General features: G+C 36.5%; 1 protein-coding gene and 1 long non-coding RNA gene across 3 annotated transcripts; one reads left to right on the top strand and one right to left on the bottom strand.

Annotated features, from left to right (window-relative positions):
* Window positions 1–9260: 9260 nt before the first annotated feature.
* Window positions 9261–14147, bottom strand: LOC133872811 (uncharacterized). Of its 2 annotated transcripts, none has more exons than XR_009901078.1 (3): window positions 14046–14147; window positions 9628–9713; window positions 9261–9553 (listed from the first exon to the last, which is right to left on the bottom strand). It is a non-coding gene; the product is annotated as an uncharacterized LOC133872811 (long non-coding RNA). The 2 variants fall into 2 exon arrangements; XR_009901077.1 differs by lacking the exon at window positions 14046–14147 and adding an exon at window positions 11038–11197.
* Window positions 14148–16460: 2313 nt separating this feature from the next.
* On the top strand, window positions 16461–18128 carry LOC133872810 (aquaporin PIP1-2-like). The gene is made up of 4 exons (XM_062310424.1): window positions 16461–16875; window positions 17055–17350; window positions 17445–17585; window positions 17800–18128. Exons 1-4 carry the CDS (start codon window positions 16542–16544, stop codon window positions 17890–17892), a joined length of 864 nt encoding a protein of 287 aa, XP_062166408.1. The 5' UTR covers window positions 16461–16541; the 3' UTR covers window positions 17893–18128.
* The last annotated feature ends 97 nt before the right edge of the window (window positions 18129–18225 follow it).

Below are 18225 nucleotides of genomic sequence, written 5' to 3'. Positions count from 1 at the left end.
CAAATCCAATTGGAATCCCTTTTTCTATCTTTTTCTCGAAAAGATTCAAGGCTTTTATTTTTTATTTTTTTATTTTTTAGAGCTTACAGCCCGAATTTGGTTTACAGCCCAAGATAAATCAAGTTCCTATGGAGCTGAAAATGAGCCGTGGAGGAAAAAAAAAAAAAAAAAAAGGCTCAGGCAATGGATACACCAGATAAGTTGTTAGGCCCACTTAGAGAAATGATGGGTCCATAATTAATTCAAGCCCATATAGAGAAGGATGGGTCCATTAATGGACAATCTCATGGGTCCATTACTCTATTAAAAGAACTTAGAGAAAGTTAGTGGCAGAGCCACGTTAAGGCCAGCAAGGGCCGTGGCCCCTACAATTGGTTTTAAAAAATATATATATTTCATAAGAAAATTTGTTAAGTAATTGATCGACGCTCTCACTAAGATTTCAACAAAGCTCGTCCCTACTGAGATTTCAAAGGACTACGAATTCACTCATGAAATTCTTGTTTGCGATTATCTCTGTCAAAAGATTCGTAGTGAGCGATTTCCACATTCGACTGCAAGTTTTTTTTTTTCAAAATCTAAGTACTATAATAGTCCTCAGTTCTGATATAGGCAGGATTTTAGAGATGTATCCGATTCTTACTTGTTATCAGTTGTATTTCTTTTGCTAAGAAATACAAACTTTTAGGTATTGGGCAAAGGAAAAAACTAATCACATATAAATAATGATGAACAAATATACGGTACATGTACATTATATGAATACAAGGAAAAAGAAGGCGATTTCAGTCCTTGGAATCTCACGGCATCGGAGGCGAACAAGAAGAAGATGTTCAGTGAACAGAGATCAAGGAGAATAGATGTATGTTCATATTTGTTAATGTTTATATTTATGGGTAATTACCTTTTCCCCCATGAACTACCGACATGTGTCATTTTGCCCCCCACGAACTACCACTTCGACCAAAAAAGAGCATCAAACTATAATCTTTACATACTTTGCTCCCTTCCGTCAGGGAATCCCGTTAACTTGGATGGAATATGTCATTTTTTACCGTTAATTTTGATTTAAAGACTAAAATGCCCTCTACAGTAATTAATAAAAAATATTATTTATTTATTTTTTTTAAAAAAAAAAAACTGAAGGAAAAGGGGTGGCGGCAACCACCCCGGCCTAAGGGGTGGCCGCACGGCCTCCCCAGAACCTGGGGTCGCGGACCACCCACGGCCTCTGGGGTGGTCGCGCGGCCACCCTAGAAAAGACCTAGGGTGGCTGTGCGGCCACGCCTTAGGCCGGGGTGGGCCACGAGCCACCCTAGAGGTGGCCGGAGCCACCTCTGGGAGTGGCTTGCAGGCCACCCGACCACCTCAGGGGGTGGCGGCAATCACCCCCTTTTCCTTCAGTTTTTTTTTTTTTTTTTTTTTTTTAATATGAGGATATTTAGGTAATTTTTGAAATTTAGTTAGGGCATTTAAGTCTTTGCATGAATTAGACTGACAGAAGGGGGCAAAGTATATAAAGATGGTAGTTTGATGCTCTTTTGTGGTCGAAGTGGTAGTTCGTGGGGGCAAAATGACACAGGCCGGTAGTTCATGAGGGGAAAATGTAATTACCCCTTATATTTATTATTTATTTTTACAATCTGATACTAATTTAGTTTTTTTTCTTCATTTTCATAGTTAAGCTAGCGGTTAATTGTCATTTATAATATTTTTACAACGAATATGTTAACATTCAATCTAGCTCATATGGTTTCGGCCCCAAGCAGGGGCCGGAGCAGAGGAGTAGGAGAAAGGGGTTGAGCATTAGGTGGAGGGAATGGAGGGGAAGAAGGAGACGGGGGCAACAAAGGAGAAGGATCAAACGGGGGAGGAGGACAAGAAGAAGATAGAACAGAAGGGCTGGTCGGTAAGGGTAGAAGAGGAGACAGGGGTGACGTGGGGGTAGGGGTCAATTTCGCCCTGAAAATGGCCCGGAACAAATTGCCCTATGTTCAATTGTCTTCTTGATATATGATTGTCAGGAAGGTGTACAAACGAAGTTTATCTCCTCACATTTTCTGGCATGCTTGAGAAGCCACCCAATATACTTTTCAAATGATGAATACACATCAATTCTTGGAATCTCCAATGTTCAACTTTAAATGTGAATGACTTAATAGAATATCAAAATAAAATAAAATAAAATAAAATAAAGATTCACAAAACAACAACCAAAATGTTTCGAATGTCTATTTTTTATATGATACCATCACTCCATTTGACACTTAACATATTTAGATTGTGGGCTTTGTAAGTCTTTGACAAACCTCTTCCCTTAAGGTGCATTCTATGGAAGAGTAAGGCTCAATGAACTTTATCATGGTATCAAAGCTTTAGAGCCTTAGACAATGTTGAGCCTTCTCTCCCGTTATACTCATGTTTAAACAATAATGCCACACGTGAGAGGGCATGTTAAAAGTCTTATATTGCCAAGGTATATTTGGGTTGTGGGCTTTATAAACTTTGAACAAACCTCTTCCCTTAAGGTACTTTTTGTGGAAGAGTGAGGCTTAATGAACTTTATCAACAAGCCGAGTGACTGCTGGAAATGAATTGCTTCATGAAAGAAATTGCATCCTCAACACATTTGGCAGACCTACTATTAAATTCAAAGACATTGTTAGGTGCAGTGTTAAATTCCAAGACATTACAAGCTTGCGGCACAAAGGAAGGCATGATAAATTCCTCTTGGGCCACTGGATGAACAGAGCTGCATCCACCTATGCCACTCCTCTTGCCTCTTCTGACTCTTCTATCTCTTACCCCTTTTCCATATTGAACTCTCTCATGATGCAGGAGGAAATCAGATACAACTATAAAATTAATTGGTCTATGATGCGGTGATGAGATTCATTTAGCTTAGGCAAGAAAGGAAAGGGTCAACTACTCAAGAAGGAAAGAAGAGACATTTGGCAATTGTGATTTAGAAGATATTTTCTACCAAGTTGTCAAAATCCATCAAGAGAAAGACCAAGAAGGAAAGAAGAGACTATCGACAAATCTCTTGATTTATCTTTTAAAGAATTTCCATATTTATATTTACGTTGTCTTCAAGTAATATTATAGTTATTATATTTTCCTTAATATGGTAATTCTTTGCCACCAAGTATTTCCCATTAATTTGGAGATATTCTTTGGTACCAAGTATTTTCATAATATGCTTATTTGTATTTATTTCAAGTCTTGGGAGATTTATTAGGCTTTTCGAGATTTTGCTATTTTTGGTAATTTTTCAGCTATATTAGCCCAGCTTGTGGGCGTTTTCTAGTAGTTGTTGTTTATTGATAATTTTATCGAATTCAGAGTTTCTCTCTGTTTTTGGGGTGAATTTCTTGCTTTCTTCCTTGCAAACTACTTGTTGATTAGCTTGCAGAATAATCGCTTTTCTGTTCCGGCGTCAATTGGTATCAGAGCTTCAGCACTTTCCTGAGACGTGGTCTTCATCAGTTTCGATGGCTGGTGTTCGTGGTCGTGGGCAGGTTCCGAATGAGGAAGCTCCGCACCGTGATCGCAGTGTTCAGGATGTGATGATTGAGGATTTGCAGAGGCAAGTTGCAGAATTAGCCAAACGCCTTGCTGTGCAGGAATTCGGCAATCCTGAGATGGAGAACTCCGATTCCAATTCCACCTTCGACAACCCGTATCACAATCCTGCTCCATACCAGGAACAACGTGGTCGGGATGAAGAATTTGTTGATGAAGAGTTTCAAGAAGACGAGTTCGTTGATGAGGAGTTCATACATGGAGATGTTCATGATGATGTTGAACATGAAGATGTTGAAGATCCTTCACAAGGATTCATGGATTGGGATTCTCCACCAATTTATGATATTGATATCATGGATGAAGATCTTATGGGAGATTCTTTGTCGTATGATCAAGAGAAAAAATCTGTAGTAGATTTAGATTGGGTCTCTCCAATAATTTGTGACGACATATATCCTGACGAAGAAGATTTATTGAATGAGGTAAGTTTTCTGGTTGATGAAATAAAATTTATTGAAGAAAATAATGACTACCATGTGTTTGATGAAAGTCCACATAACGAGGGATTTCAGTTGAGTAATGAGGAAATTAGCTATGTTAATCTCATTGGAATTGAAAGATTTCTATCAAATTCACCTAGTAATAAGTTGAATGTTGGTTTTAGCGTGTTAGTTGACAATTTTAATTTTTGTGGTCAAGAAATAATTGATAATTCTTTGAAGACTTTTATGGAGCGTGAATTGGAGAAAATAAATGAAAGACATGAGAAGATTGGTTTATTTCAATTTTGTGTGAAGCTAGTCGTTGTGATGGGTTGTAACTTATTTATCTTCTGGTTTCAAGTTACTTTGGTATTGAAAAATATGGGATGGAATGAATTGATCGGCCATCCAAAAGATCGAGGTAAAGAAGATTCGAATTCGAGGACGAATTCTTTCCAACCCGGTGAGACTGATGCAGGAGGAAATCAGATACAACTATAGAATTAATTGGTCTATGATGCGGCGATGAGATTCATTTAGCTTAGGCAAGAAAGGAAATGGTCAACTACTTAAGAAGGAAAGAAGAGACATTTGGCAATTGTGATTTAGAAGATATTTTCTACCAAGTTGTTAACATCCATCAAAAGAAAGACCAAGAAGGAAAGAAAAGACTATCGGCAAATCTCTTGATTTATCTTTTAAAGAATTTCCATATTTATATTTACGTTGTCGTCAAGTAATATTATAGTTATTATATTTTCCTTAATATGGTAATTCTTTGCCACCAAGTATTTTCCATTAATTTGGAGATATTCTTTGGCACCAAGTATTTCCATAATATGCTTATTTGTATTTATTTCAAGCCTTGGGAGATTTATTGGGCTTTTCAGGATGTTGCTATTTTTGGTAATTTTTCAGCTATATTAGCCCGGCTTGTGGGCGTTTTCCAGTAGTTGTTGTTTATTGATAATTTTATCGAATTCAGAGTTTCTCTCTGTTTTTGGGGTGAATTTCTTGCTTTCTTCCTTGTAAACTACTTGTTGATTAGCTTGCAGAATAATCGCTTTTCTGTTCCGGCATCATCTCACCAGTTCTGAGACTGTACCTTCCCCTACATGCGTCTTCCCCAACAGCTTCCACATCATTTTCCCCATGATGGACACATCCTTCCGTATCATCCCTATGAATATGATCACAATCACTACGTACATTGTGATCATCATTTTCCCCTTCATCGACACTTTCTTCCAAGTCATCTCTATGAATCTAATCACGGTCACTATGGACAATGTGATCATCATTTTCCCCATCAGCTTCCCCATCATGGACACCTCCTTATGTATCATCCCTATGAATCTTATCACAGTCACTATGGACATTATGATCATCATTTTCCCCATTATTTTTCCCATCAGCTTCCCTATCATTTCCCCATCATGAACACCTCCTTACATATCATCCATATGAATTTGATCACGTTCACTATGGACATTGTGATCATCATTTTCCCCATCATGGACACCTCCTTCTGTATCATCCCTATGAATCTAATCGCGGTAACTATGGACATTGTGATCATCTTCCCCATCGTCTTCTCCTCTTTCCGTATCCCATCATCTTCCCCTGTTTCCGTATCCGCCTCATCTTCCCCATCACCTTCCTCTCCTTCTATACCCCTATCATCTTCTCCATCACCTTCCCCTCCTTCCATATCATTCACATCTCCTTCTACTTGTCCTATATCATCTGCATCTCCTTCTACTTGTCATACATCGTCTGCGCATTTATGTCTTGTTGTACCCCTCACTTGCCCAAGTGCTCGATTAAATATAAAGCATTTTGATTTTGTAATATCATTAATAATGCTAATATGCAAGTTTAACTATATTTGATATGAAAAAAAATAAAAAAAAATAAAAATCAATTAGAATGAAATTGTAAACCTTAAATAAGAAATATAAATATAAAGAAAATATAAACATACATTAATTATGCAACTTAATCTTCTTGAGATGACTTCAACAAGGGTTGCCTCGTTTGCCTAGAGAACTGTCATCATCAAAGGATTTGAATGATGTTGGTAAAAAGTTGCGGTACCTAAAATGCGCATTTCATCCTTGATATATAATCTATTTCATTTTTTCATCCAATGCTCATATATGGGTATTTCTTGGCAAAAAGAAAACAGTCAATCACACTGTGCAGATATAGGACTGTGCAGATATAGGATCAGTCATGAAAAAAGGATTTAATTGTCTATGAGTTTCTTGATTTCTTGAATAAAGCCAATGTTCTTGAAAGAGAATGATGTCTCATGCAATGGTTCTATTTGACATAATGCATGGTCACTTATTAGGATTTGACGTGATCATTACCCTAAGTTCTTTTAAATTAATTTCCATTTTCTTTGTTTTCATCACTAGATTCGTTGTAGCTTCAATTCTACAACTTTACTTTTGTTTTTATTGTTAAGTTAAATACGTTCCTTTGAATATCCCATTACTCAAATCAACCCCCTAATCCTTGTGGTTCGATAACCCTTACTATAGTACAATTGATTCGTATTACTGCGAGTGATTCAACTTATAAATTTAAAATCTACGTACGGAGTTGTCTAGACTCGAGCGTACCAGACGAGCCCAACGGAGGAAGAGGATCAGACGGGGGAGGAAGACAAGAAGAAGACAGAAGAGGCGTCAACAGGGTTGAAGAGGAGCTAGGGGCCAACTTGAGGGAAGCGTTCAATTTCTCCCTGAAAATGGCCCAGAACTTGCTACCCTATGTTCAATTGTCTTCATGATATATGACTGCCGGCAAGGTGTGCAAGCGATGTCTATCTCCTCACGTTTTGTGGCATGTTTGAGAATATACTCTAGCTTCTGCAATGAATTATTACTTTTAAAAACCCACCCAATATACTTTTCAAATGACGAATACACATTAATTGTTCGAATTTCCAATATTCAACTTTAAATGTGAATGCCTTGATAGACAATGATGTTCCTACCTAAACTTAGAAGATCCAAATAAAATAAAATAAAATAAGGATTCATAAAACAACAACTAGAATATATGTTTCGAATGTTTATTTTTTATACGACACCATCACGTACTCCATTTGAGAAAAGAGCACAGAATCTTGGCTGCAGTGGCGAAGCCACGTTAAGGTCAACAGGGGACATGACCCCTGCAATTGGTTATAGATATGTATATATTATAAGAAAATTTGTTAAGTAATTGATTTGTGCAACCACTGAGATCTCAACAAGAGTTCATCAAAATTGAGATTTCAACAAAATGAAAAATGATATAAATATATATCATACACATTTCATATAAGAAAATTTGATAAGTAATTGATTTACGCAACCATTGAGATCTCAACAAGAGCTTGTCAAAATTGAAATTTCAACGAAACGAAAAAATGATATAAATATATATCCTACACATTTCATTTTCAAATCCTAGAAATTCAATGGTGAATTTGATCCACTCCCCCACTGAGATTTCAAAGGACTATGAATTCACCTGGCCTTCTTTTTCACCCAGTCCATGAGATTATTGTTTACGACTATCTCTATCGAAAGATTCATAGTGAGCGATTTCCACCTTTGACTGCAAGTTTTTTTTTTTTTTTTTCCAAATTCTACATACTATAATAGTCCTCAATTCTGTTATAGGCAGGACTTTAGAAATCTACCATATTCTTACTTCTTGTGAACGGTTGTATTTCTTTTGTCAAGAAATACCAACATCTAGGTATTGGGCAAAGAAAAACAACCGATCATATATAAAGAATGATGGTCAAATATACGGTACAACTACAAGGATGAAGAAGGTGATTTCAGTCGTTGGAAGCACACTGTATTTGAAGCAAACAAGAAGATGTTCAGTGAACAGAGATCAATGGGGATAAATGTATGTTCCTATTTGTTAATGTTTATATTTATTATTTATTTTTACAATTTGATACTAATTTTTTTTTTTCTTCTTTGTCATAGTTAAGCTGGTGGTTAATTGTCATTTACAATATTTCAACAACGAATGTGTTAACATTCAATCTAGCCTTTATGGTTTCGGGGCCCAAGCAGGGGCTGAAGTAGAGGAGTTGGAGAAAGGGGTGGAGCATCAGGTGGAGGGAGCAGAAGGGAAGAAGAAGAAGACTGGGGCAGCAGAGGAGGAGGATCAGACGAGGGAGGAGGACAAGAAGAAGACGGAAGAGGAAGAGGCGTCGGCAGGGGTAGAAGAGGATCCAGGAGGCGTCGTGGGGGCAGGATTCAAATTCGCTCTAAAAATGGCCTAGAACATACTACCTTATGTTCAGTTTTCTTTGTGATATATGATTGCTAGGATGTCAATCTCATCACATTTTGTGGCATGCTTGAGAATATACTCGCTACAATGAATTATTACCTTTAAGAACTCACTCAATATACTCTTCAAATGACGAATACACATCAATGCTTAGAATCTCCAATATTCAACTTTAAATGTGAATGCCTTGATAGACAATGATGTTCCTACCTTAAAGAAGATCAAAATAAAATAAAATAAGGATTCATAAAACAATAATCAGAGTTTTTCAAATGTCTATTTTTTGTACGACACTATCACTCCATTTGAGAAAACAGCACAGAGACTTGTCTGCAGTGGCTGAGCCACATTAAGGCCAGCAGGGGCCATGTCCCCTGCAATTGGTTTTTTTTTTTTTTTTTTTTTTTTTTTTTTTTTTTTTTCTAAAAAAAAAATAAAAAAATTTTAATAAAATTTGTTAAGTAATTTATTCACGCAACTACTGAGATCTCAACAAGAGCTCATCAAAATTGAGATCTCAACAAAACGAGAAATGATATAAATACACATTCTACACATCTCATTTTTAAATTTATCATTGGATTTATGGAACCCAATATGCGTCCCACAAATTCAATGGTGGATTTGAAACTTTGTTGTATTGAGATGTGACAGAGCCATGTTAAGGACAACAAGGGTCGTGGACGCTGCAATTGGTTTTAAAAAAAATATATCTTTTAAGAAAAATTGTTAAGTAATTTATCCACGCCTTCACACGAGGCACCTTATTTGATTCTTTTTTTAGCCACAGCAAATTAGACTTTAGAGTCTAGTAATACTAGCCAATCAAGTAACCCACCAACTAGCATGGTTTGCACATAAGCATGTGGTTAAATGTTGGGTAGTGAGAAAAGTAGTTAAAGTTAACCAAAAACCACATTTAACAAGAATAAAAAATCTTGTTTTCCAAAAGCGTAACACAATTTTCACCCTCGTATTCAAAGCGTAATTACATCAATATGTGTTTACTAGGTAATATGAGATTTCTCATAATTCTTCAATTTCTCCTCCGCTTCCTTTAGCTTCTCCTCCGCCTCCTTTAGCTTATCTTTCTCAATGTTCAAACGACTTTCTAACAATAGAAAGTCCATGTTCTTGGCGTTAAGCTAATCAGTTTTTAGCTCTTCGAATGCCTCTAACAATCCAATTGACTGGAACTTTTTATAAACAATAATGACGTCCACTATAGCCTGCAAATTAAATAGGCCATCACTACTAAGCAGTTAAGGAAAAAATAAAATAATGAAAAATTCGATAAAAATACCTTAAAGAAATTCTTGAGGATATTTTTAGCCAAATCCATTGATGATTTGCTAGCTTGTCCTTCGGGGCAATTGATTGGAATGATTTCTTTAAGGAAATAAATGATTGTCAATTCCAGTTGATTATCCATTATCTTTCCGGATTTTGAAAAATCCAGGTAAATTGCCACTGTATTTAACATTGGCTAGAAAAGAAAAGCCAGTGTGACAAAGCAAAAATAAAACCCTAAAAGAATTTATTCAAATATATACCTCTACTAAAACTTTCAGTATTTAATATGCAACACGGTCATGAGCTTGGTGACTATAGGAAATGTATTGCTTCATGAAAGAAATTGCATCCGCAACACATTTGCCAGACCCGGTGTTAAATTTAAAGACATTGTCAGGCCCAGTGTAAAATTCCAAGACATTCCAAGCTTGCGGAACAAAGGAAGGCATGATAAATTCCTCTTGAGCCACTGGATGACCAGAGTTGCATTCGTTTGTGCCACTCCTTTTGCCTCTTCTGCCTCTTCTGACTCTTCTATCTCTTACCCCTTCTCCATATTGAAATCTCTCACCAGCTCTGAGACTGTACCTTCCCATAGCTGCGCCTGGGTAATGGACATTGTGATCATCATTTTCCCCAACAGCTTCAACATCAATTTCCCTTCTGTATCATCCCTATGAATATGATCACGATCACTATGTACATTGTGATCATCATTTTCCACTTCATTGACACCTTCTTTCGTATCATCCCTATGAATCTGATCAATGTCACTATGGAATGATCATCATTTTCCCCATCAGCTTTCCCATCACGGATACCTCCTTCCGTATCATCCCTATGAATCTTATAACAGTCAGTATGGACATTATGATCATCATTTTTTCCATTATTTAACCAATCAGCTTCCCCATCAATTTCCCCATCATAGACACCTCCTTCCGTATCATCCATATGAATTTGATCACGTTCACTATGGACATTGTGATCATCATTTTCCCCATCTTAGATACCTCATTGCGTATCATCCCTATGAATCTGATCACGGTCATTATGGACATCCCATCATCTTTTCCTCCTTCCGTATCCCCATCGTCTTCTCCATCATCCCATCATCTTCCTCTACTTCCGTATCCCACCATCTTCCCCATCCTCTTCTCCGTCATCTTCCCCTCCTTTCCTATCATCCGCATCTCCTTCTACTTGTCCTACATCACCTATGCGTCTATGCCTTGTTGTACCCCTCACTTGCCCAGGTGGTAGATAAAATATCAAGCACTTTGATTTTATAATATCTTTAATAATGATAATATGCTAGTTTAACTCTATTTGATATGAAAAAAAAAAAAAAAAAATCAATTAAAATGAAATTATAAACCTTAAATAATAAATATAAATAAGAAAAAAAATATAAACATACATTAATTCTGCTACTTAATCTTCTTGAGATGACTTCAACAAGGATTGCCTAATTTGCCTCGAGAACCGTCATCATCAAAGGAGTTGAATGATGTTGGTAAAAAGTTGCGGAATACCTAAAAGGCACATTTCATCATTGATATATAATCTATTTCTTTTTTTCATCCAATGCTCATATATGGGTATTTCTGGCTAAAAAAAAAAAAAACAGCCGATTACATTGTGCAGATATAGGATCTATGGCGGAGCCACGTTAGGCCAGTAGAGGTCGTGACCCCTGCAATTGATTTTAAAAAATATATATATATTTTATAAGAAAATTTGTTAAGGAATTGATCCACGCCCCTACTGAGATCTCAACATGGGCCTGTCAAAATTGAGATCTCAACAAAACGAGAAATGATATAAATATATATCCTACACATCTCACTTTCAAATCTACCATTGGATTTATGAGACCCATATTGGGTACCACAAATTCAATGGTGAATTTGAAACTTTGTTTTATGAAAATTTGTATGGGATGTATGCAGTGGCAAAGTGGCCAGCAGGTGTCATGGCCCCTGCAATAGGCTTAAAAAAAATATTTTATAACAAAAATTGTTAAGTAATTTATCCACGCCCCCACACGTAGTTTCTTATTAGATTTTTTTATTAATCACATAGGGTAAGTATGTAGACTTGTAGTGTCAGGTTCTTTTTAAAATAAAAAGTACTGTAGGTTATAATAGATTACGAATTTAAAAAAAAAAAAAAAAAAAAAAAAAAAAAAGGCTCTAAATTGAAAAGTATGAACCTCTTTCAAATTTCATCATAATTTATTTATTTTTATAGTTTTCTCTCTTGATTTTTTTTTTTTCCTACGTAGACGTCTCTTCTAAAAGTAAGTATTTTTTTTTTTTTTTTTTAGTTTTAGTTTTCTATTCTAAATTGTATCACTATCTTCCAAATCGTAGTTGTTTTAATTTTTAATTTTATTTTTTATGTATAAGTTATTCTATTATTTATATTACAAGATAACATTTATTATTATTATTATTGTTGTTTCTTTTTATTTTAAAATTATTTGAGTTACTAAATTGTTGCACCATAAACTAGCTAGTTTGTCCGTTTTGAATATATCTTATGTAAGAAAATTGAAAAATTAAGTATTATTGGAGGTTTAATGGTCGTCTCTACACATGATGCCCTTTAGTTCATCTTCTTTTTGTGATTTTGATGGAGCTTTCCATAGAAGCAATACTCGGTGACATTTTTATTAGTATTTAGTTATTCTTAATTCATTTGTGAGTCTTTTATAGACCTTTTATGTTATACAGTTTAGCTTGTAGTTTGTTAGTTGTGAAAATGAAAATAAAATTACTAAGAACTTTAATTCAAATTCTATACTTGATAATTTTAGTTTTCTACAAACTGAAAGCTGCAATTTTAGATACTTTATTTTTTCTTTTTACTAGTGCCTACATGTTACCTTACTAATATATCAATATATATATATATATATATATATATATATATTTCATTTCTATTTTAGATTGTGCTTATTATATTTTTTTGTGTATAGTAAAAATGTAGAACATAAAGAAAATGAAAAAAAAAATCGGCCCTCCCAAAGATAAATTTTTGACTCCGCCACTAAACAAGGTGATCCTTTTATTTCCTTACATGTTTATTTTATGTACGGCGGGTCTTAGTTTGCTTCTCTAGAAATAAGAGACGAATAGAAATATATATTACAGGAGTACCTGGGGGAACAAAGTTGAGATTTTTTATTTTTATTTTTTTTTTAATGACAACTTACTATCTTGTAAAGCAAATATTTTGAAATGGAGTAGAATATAGTGGGTTTTCTATGTGTATAAAAAAGCATCAGGATAGAAACTCAACAAGGAGAAAACATCCATTTATTTCAGTAGGAATACAAGAAGCAAGGTAAGGGATCATATTTTATCCATTGTAAGTGCAAGCATCACAAAGTTATTGGAATTATCTAGGGTTACCGACAATAGTTGGCAAGTCAAAAACAAAAACTTTCAAAGGCATTAAAGCTAGAAAAGATATGGAGCAGGCTCAATGGTTGGAAGGGGAAATATTTGTCGCAAGCGGGAAAAGAAATCGTACTTGAAGCAGTAATTCAAGTCATCTTCACATATACTACGAGCGTCTTTCAAATGCCTAAGTCTTTATGACACGAGATAAATTTTTTGATGCTTAAATTCTGGTGGAGGCAAAAAGAGAATGAGGCCAAAGTTGCATGTATAAGCTGATCTAGAATGGGTCACTCAAAGTCTTAGGGTGGAATAGGATTTCGAGATTTGGAATGTTTTAATAAGGTGTTATTGGCAAAACAAAGTTGGAGACTACTGCACTATCCCAACACTCTAGTGGCTTTGATTTTTAAAGAAAAATATTATCCATGGGAAAATTTTCTAGAATTTAGATTGGGTATCAAGCCATCTTATGCTTGAAGGAGTATATGGAATGGTCAGGTACTTCCAAAAGCAGGATTAATATGGAGAGTGGGGGATGGGGCTTCAATTAAAATTTGAGGAGATAAATGGCTATTGACTCCTACATTTTATGCGTTCCAATCACCAGTACGAGTTCTTGAAGAGAAGCTAATAGACGAATAGATAAATTTTTAATGAGGAAGAAGTCTCAAGCATATGCTGTTTGCCATATGTCCTAATCGACAAAAAGATCAACTAGTAGTCTAGTAAGAATTGGAACCTCTAGAGGGGAATTTTCGGTGAAATTAAACAAAAATGAAGATGGGTGTAGGCCAGGAGTGATTGCCGGAGACCATGAGGAGAATGTGCCGACATCTATGTATTCTATAAAACCTTACATCTCAAATCCAACAGTGGCAGATCGGAGTGTTGGCAGCATGGAAGGTTGTAAAATTGGAGTCGGTATAGACAGCTGCTTGAGTATACAAAAAGGGTACTGAATAGTTTTCAATCATAATATGTGAGACACGTTAAGAGGAAAGCAAATGAAATAACTCACCGGTTGGCAAAGAAGTCAATTTATCAATCTTGATTTAGAGCAAGTCTGGACGGAAAATTACTTTGAAATCATCCGTAACTTTGTAATTGCTGATCAGTAAATTGTTTCATCTTGATTTGATTAATAAAAGTCTAAAGCATTACTTCAAAAAAAAAAAAAAAAATCATAAATAAATAAATTTGCCCGTTAGGCAGTCCAAAGAACACGTACAGGACACATCAGAACGCATGAAATTAAGATCTGGACGGCAAAAGTCGGTCGTCCTAACTCGTAAGCTTGTGGACCGTGGTTGTCTCTTGGCAGCCTTGTAATGTATGGCTCTTATGGCTTCGCCGCAGTCCAAATCTCAAATGGTCGGTCAGTGGAGGTGGCTTGTGATCATTATTATTAGTCAATATTTCTTGTTTGGGCCAGCATCATCAAGCACAATCATTATGAATAATCATAAGCTTCCAAGTGATAATGGGTATAATAAATAAAGACTTTTACTTGTATGTATACCCATATTGTAGCCAAGCTCAAAATACTAATTAATTAATCACTTGGAATATAAATTTCATCACTTGATCTTATCGTTTTAAGCCACAACAATTTTTTATACCCCATGAGCTATTGGTGTATTTGTGGGTGGGAGAATATAACCAATTTTCTAGATGGGTATGTACTTGAACTAGTGATTTCGAATGAGACATTCAACATAATTGTATATTTATTAACGAATTGATTTAATAGCTCATCGTAGGGTAGGGTCGGCAGTGGTTTGCTATTAATCATCCGGCGGTGAAGGCGGTCTTTTTTTGCATTTTAATTTAATTGTAAAGTTAATTTAAAATTTTACAATAAAATGAGTCATTAGTCATGTCACGTGTCAACCAATGATTGATTGTGATGTGAATTTATATTTGTATCTAAAGGGTTCTGTCTAACAATCACCGATAAAATCACTTTCGATAATTAGCTTTCCTTAAGGATCAATTTAATACTTTTGATACCCTAAAAATCAATCTGGTACAATTACAAACTCAATGACTAAATAAATGATTTTTCGTTTTTGATATTACAGTATTGAACAATATTGCCCGTAGGGTTTTCTAATGTCCAAAGAGGTTTGAAGCACAACTTTAAGTGGAATTCATTTTATTTTTATGCTCGGTTTGTTTCGGCGTAAAATAATTTTTGAAAAATGATTTCGGCATTTTATGGTGTTTGATAGGGGCGAAAATAATGGTCAACGAAAATCGTTTTCAGTTTGACCGTAACAGCTTCTTTAATTTTTGGAAAACGATTTACAATTTTTAAAACCGTAAATCGTTTTCCGAAATTAAACTCTTTGTTCTTACACGCACGTTTGATATCCGATTGTCAGAATTTAGCAATTGTCGATCGTCGGAATCCAACCGGCGCCGGAGTCCGACAACATCCGGTCGCCGGTATCCTGCAGGCATCGGATGCCGGCCACCAGATTCCTGTCGGAATATTGCCGGATTCCGGCCAAGCCGGCGGGATCTGGCCAAAACGGTCGGATCTGGCCGGCTCTGGACGGATTCGGCCATTGATCAGGCCGGATATGACAGGATCCTGCCATTGATCGGGCCGGATCCGGAAGATTTCGGTCGGATCTGGTCTAACTTTCTCCCCGGATTCAGGCTACATTTGCCAACTCTGATTTTTGCGTTTCGTAGTTTTTTCGTGCGAGCCAAACACCGAAAAATATTTTCGAGAAAATCATTTTTTCTGAAAATGATTTTGTCGAAATTATTTTACGACGGAAATCATTTTACGTCGAAACAAACGGAGCATTATTTAACAAAAACTTAATCCAATTAAATTTTTTAGCAATATTCTGTTCGAATTGTTACAAAAGAGTTTTTATAAGGTTCACTTATTCAAATAGGTAGGCGAACGGCCTAAAATTTGCTTAGATAGATGGGTTTTATGTTAGCTTTTTCACATTGTTACCCGAATTATAAGCAATCCAAGCATAAAATTGATTTAATAATTCTGAAACTATAGGATGTATATATAACTGCAATTGAAATTTCTAAGTTAAGACCAAACTTGAAAGCTTATTATGTGTATGCTATATATTTACAGCATACGCGTGCACCTTTTTAGTGCCGCTATCAGTTCCAACTCCTGGAGTGGTTCATCCAATGGCGCTTTGCCATCATTTCCCAAACTTTGATTGAAAGGCAAGGATGATTGCAAAGTAAATAAGCAAAGTGAGATTTACAAATAAGAAAGACAAGGACGCCCACGATGATTACAAGCCAAGAAGCAAGCTTTTGATAAGGTGGGTGAATACATGGGTCGGTGGGAGATCAGTCTCTCTCAATTACTGATAAAACACCAAAAGAAATTCAACAAAACCTGCCAACTTTTTCCCCGTACTTACCCTACAAATACCCACTCACTTCACTCAACCAAAGCTCACACAAAGCCTAGAGAGCTACACAAAAGATATAGTGAGAGCACAGAGCCTTAGAGAGAAAGGAAATGGAGGGGAAGGATGAAGATGTGAGGTTGGGAGCAAACAGGTACAGAGAGAGGCAACCTATCGGAACAGCTGCTCAGAGCCAGGACACCAAGGACTACCAGGAGCCACCGGCGGCACCCCTCTTTGAGCCAGGGGAGTTAACATCATGGTCCTTTTACAGGGCCGGCATAGCCGAGTTTGTCGCCACTTTCTTGTTTCTTTACATCACCGTTTTAACGGTGATGGGTGTTGTCAAGTCTCCTAGCAAGTGTTCTACTGTGGGTATTCAAGGCATTGCTTGGGCTTTCGGCGGCATGATCTTTGCTCTTGTCTATTGCACCGCTGGGATTTCAGGTAAGAATGATCTCAAAACTTAAGCTTAATCAATGCTTTAACACTTCTCTCATTGTGGGCTCAAAACTTAATGCTTAATCATGGCTCATGATACCATGCATTTAGTGTCACATATGGGTTTGATCCGCCGGTGTGAAGTTTTGAGAGGACTAATTGTTTGTGTGGGGGTGGCGATGCAGGGGGTCATATCAACCCTGCGGTGACTTTTGGGCTGTTCTTGGCAAGGAAGGTGTCGCTGACGAGGGCGGTGTTCTACATGTTAATGCAGTGTTTGGGAGCCATCTGCGGTGCTGGTGTAGTAAAAAGCTTCCAGAAAGGCCAGTACGAGAGGCTTGGTGGTGGTGCCAATACCATCAGCTCCGGATATTCCAAGGGTGATGGCCTTGGCGCCGAGATTGTTGGCACCTTCGTGCTTGTCTACACTGTTTTCTCTGCCACCGACGCCAAGCGAAATGCCCGAGATTCCCACGTTCCTGTAAGCAAAATCTTCACGCAATGCGCATGCATCTCTGTTTCTAATTATTAATGGCTGCAATTTTAATGACCACACAATTCAACTTTATGTTCAGATCTTGGCTCCACTGCCAATTGGGTTTGCTGTGTTTCTGGTTCACTTGGCCACCATCCCCATCACTGGGACAGGCATCAACCCTGCTAGGAGTCTTGGGGCAGCCCTCATTTACAACAAGGACCAAGCTTGGGATGACCATGTAAGCTTTTTATCATTTTTGTTGTCTATTACAAGTGAAATATCAGTTCACATTATAGTCCGCGGAAATTTCTGTCTTATTTTGAACACATCGGTTTAATAGATTAAATTGAAAGAATTTTTTCTATAATCCGATTCCGAGGAAAACTTTGTTAAGAGAGCAGATGTTTTGCAGAATTCACTGACAGTTTTCTTGTTAAATTCTTCTGGTGCAGTGGATATTTTGGGTAGGACCTTTCATTGGGGCAGCACTGGCTGCTTTGTACCATCAGACAGTGATCAGGGCCATTCCATTCAAGTCTAAATGATCACATCATTGAAGCAATGACCTGCAAAATGGTTGATTGGTATCTATGTTATCTTACCCGTGGGTAAATCTCCCCCTCTATCCTTCTGTTTTTACCAGGGTATTTTTTTATGTATGTAAGCGGGCAAGCAAACAAGGTGTATTGAGTTTGCTTGTTCTGTAAGTAATGAAGATTAAGAATGGCAGATATGTATAATTACAGCATTCCAATTAAAAATAATATCATCATTACTCAAATCCAACAAGTGCTTGCATAATAAGGGGCTCACAAATTTGAAACCAGGGCTGCAGGGCATGATTGCCAATCATGAATAGGAACTCATAACTCCAAATT

This window comes from Alnus glutinosa, chromosome 7, assembly GCF_958979055.1.
Source record: "Alnus glutinosa chromosome 7, dhAlnGlut1.1, whole genome shotgun sequence".
In the NCBI taxonomy this organism is placed as follows: domain Eukaryota; kingdom Viridiplantae; phylum Streptophyta; class Magnoliopsida; order Fagales; family Betulaceae; genus Alnus; species Alnus glutinosa.
This window is presented reverse-complemented; position numbering and strand designations above follow the sequence as displayed.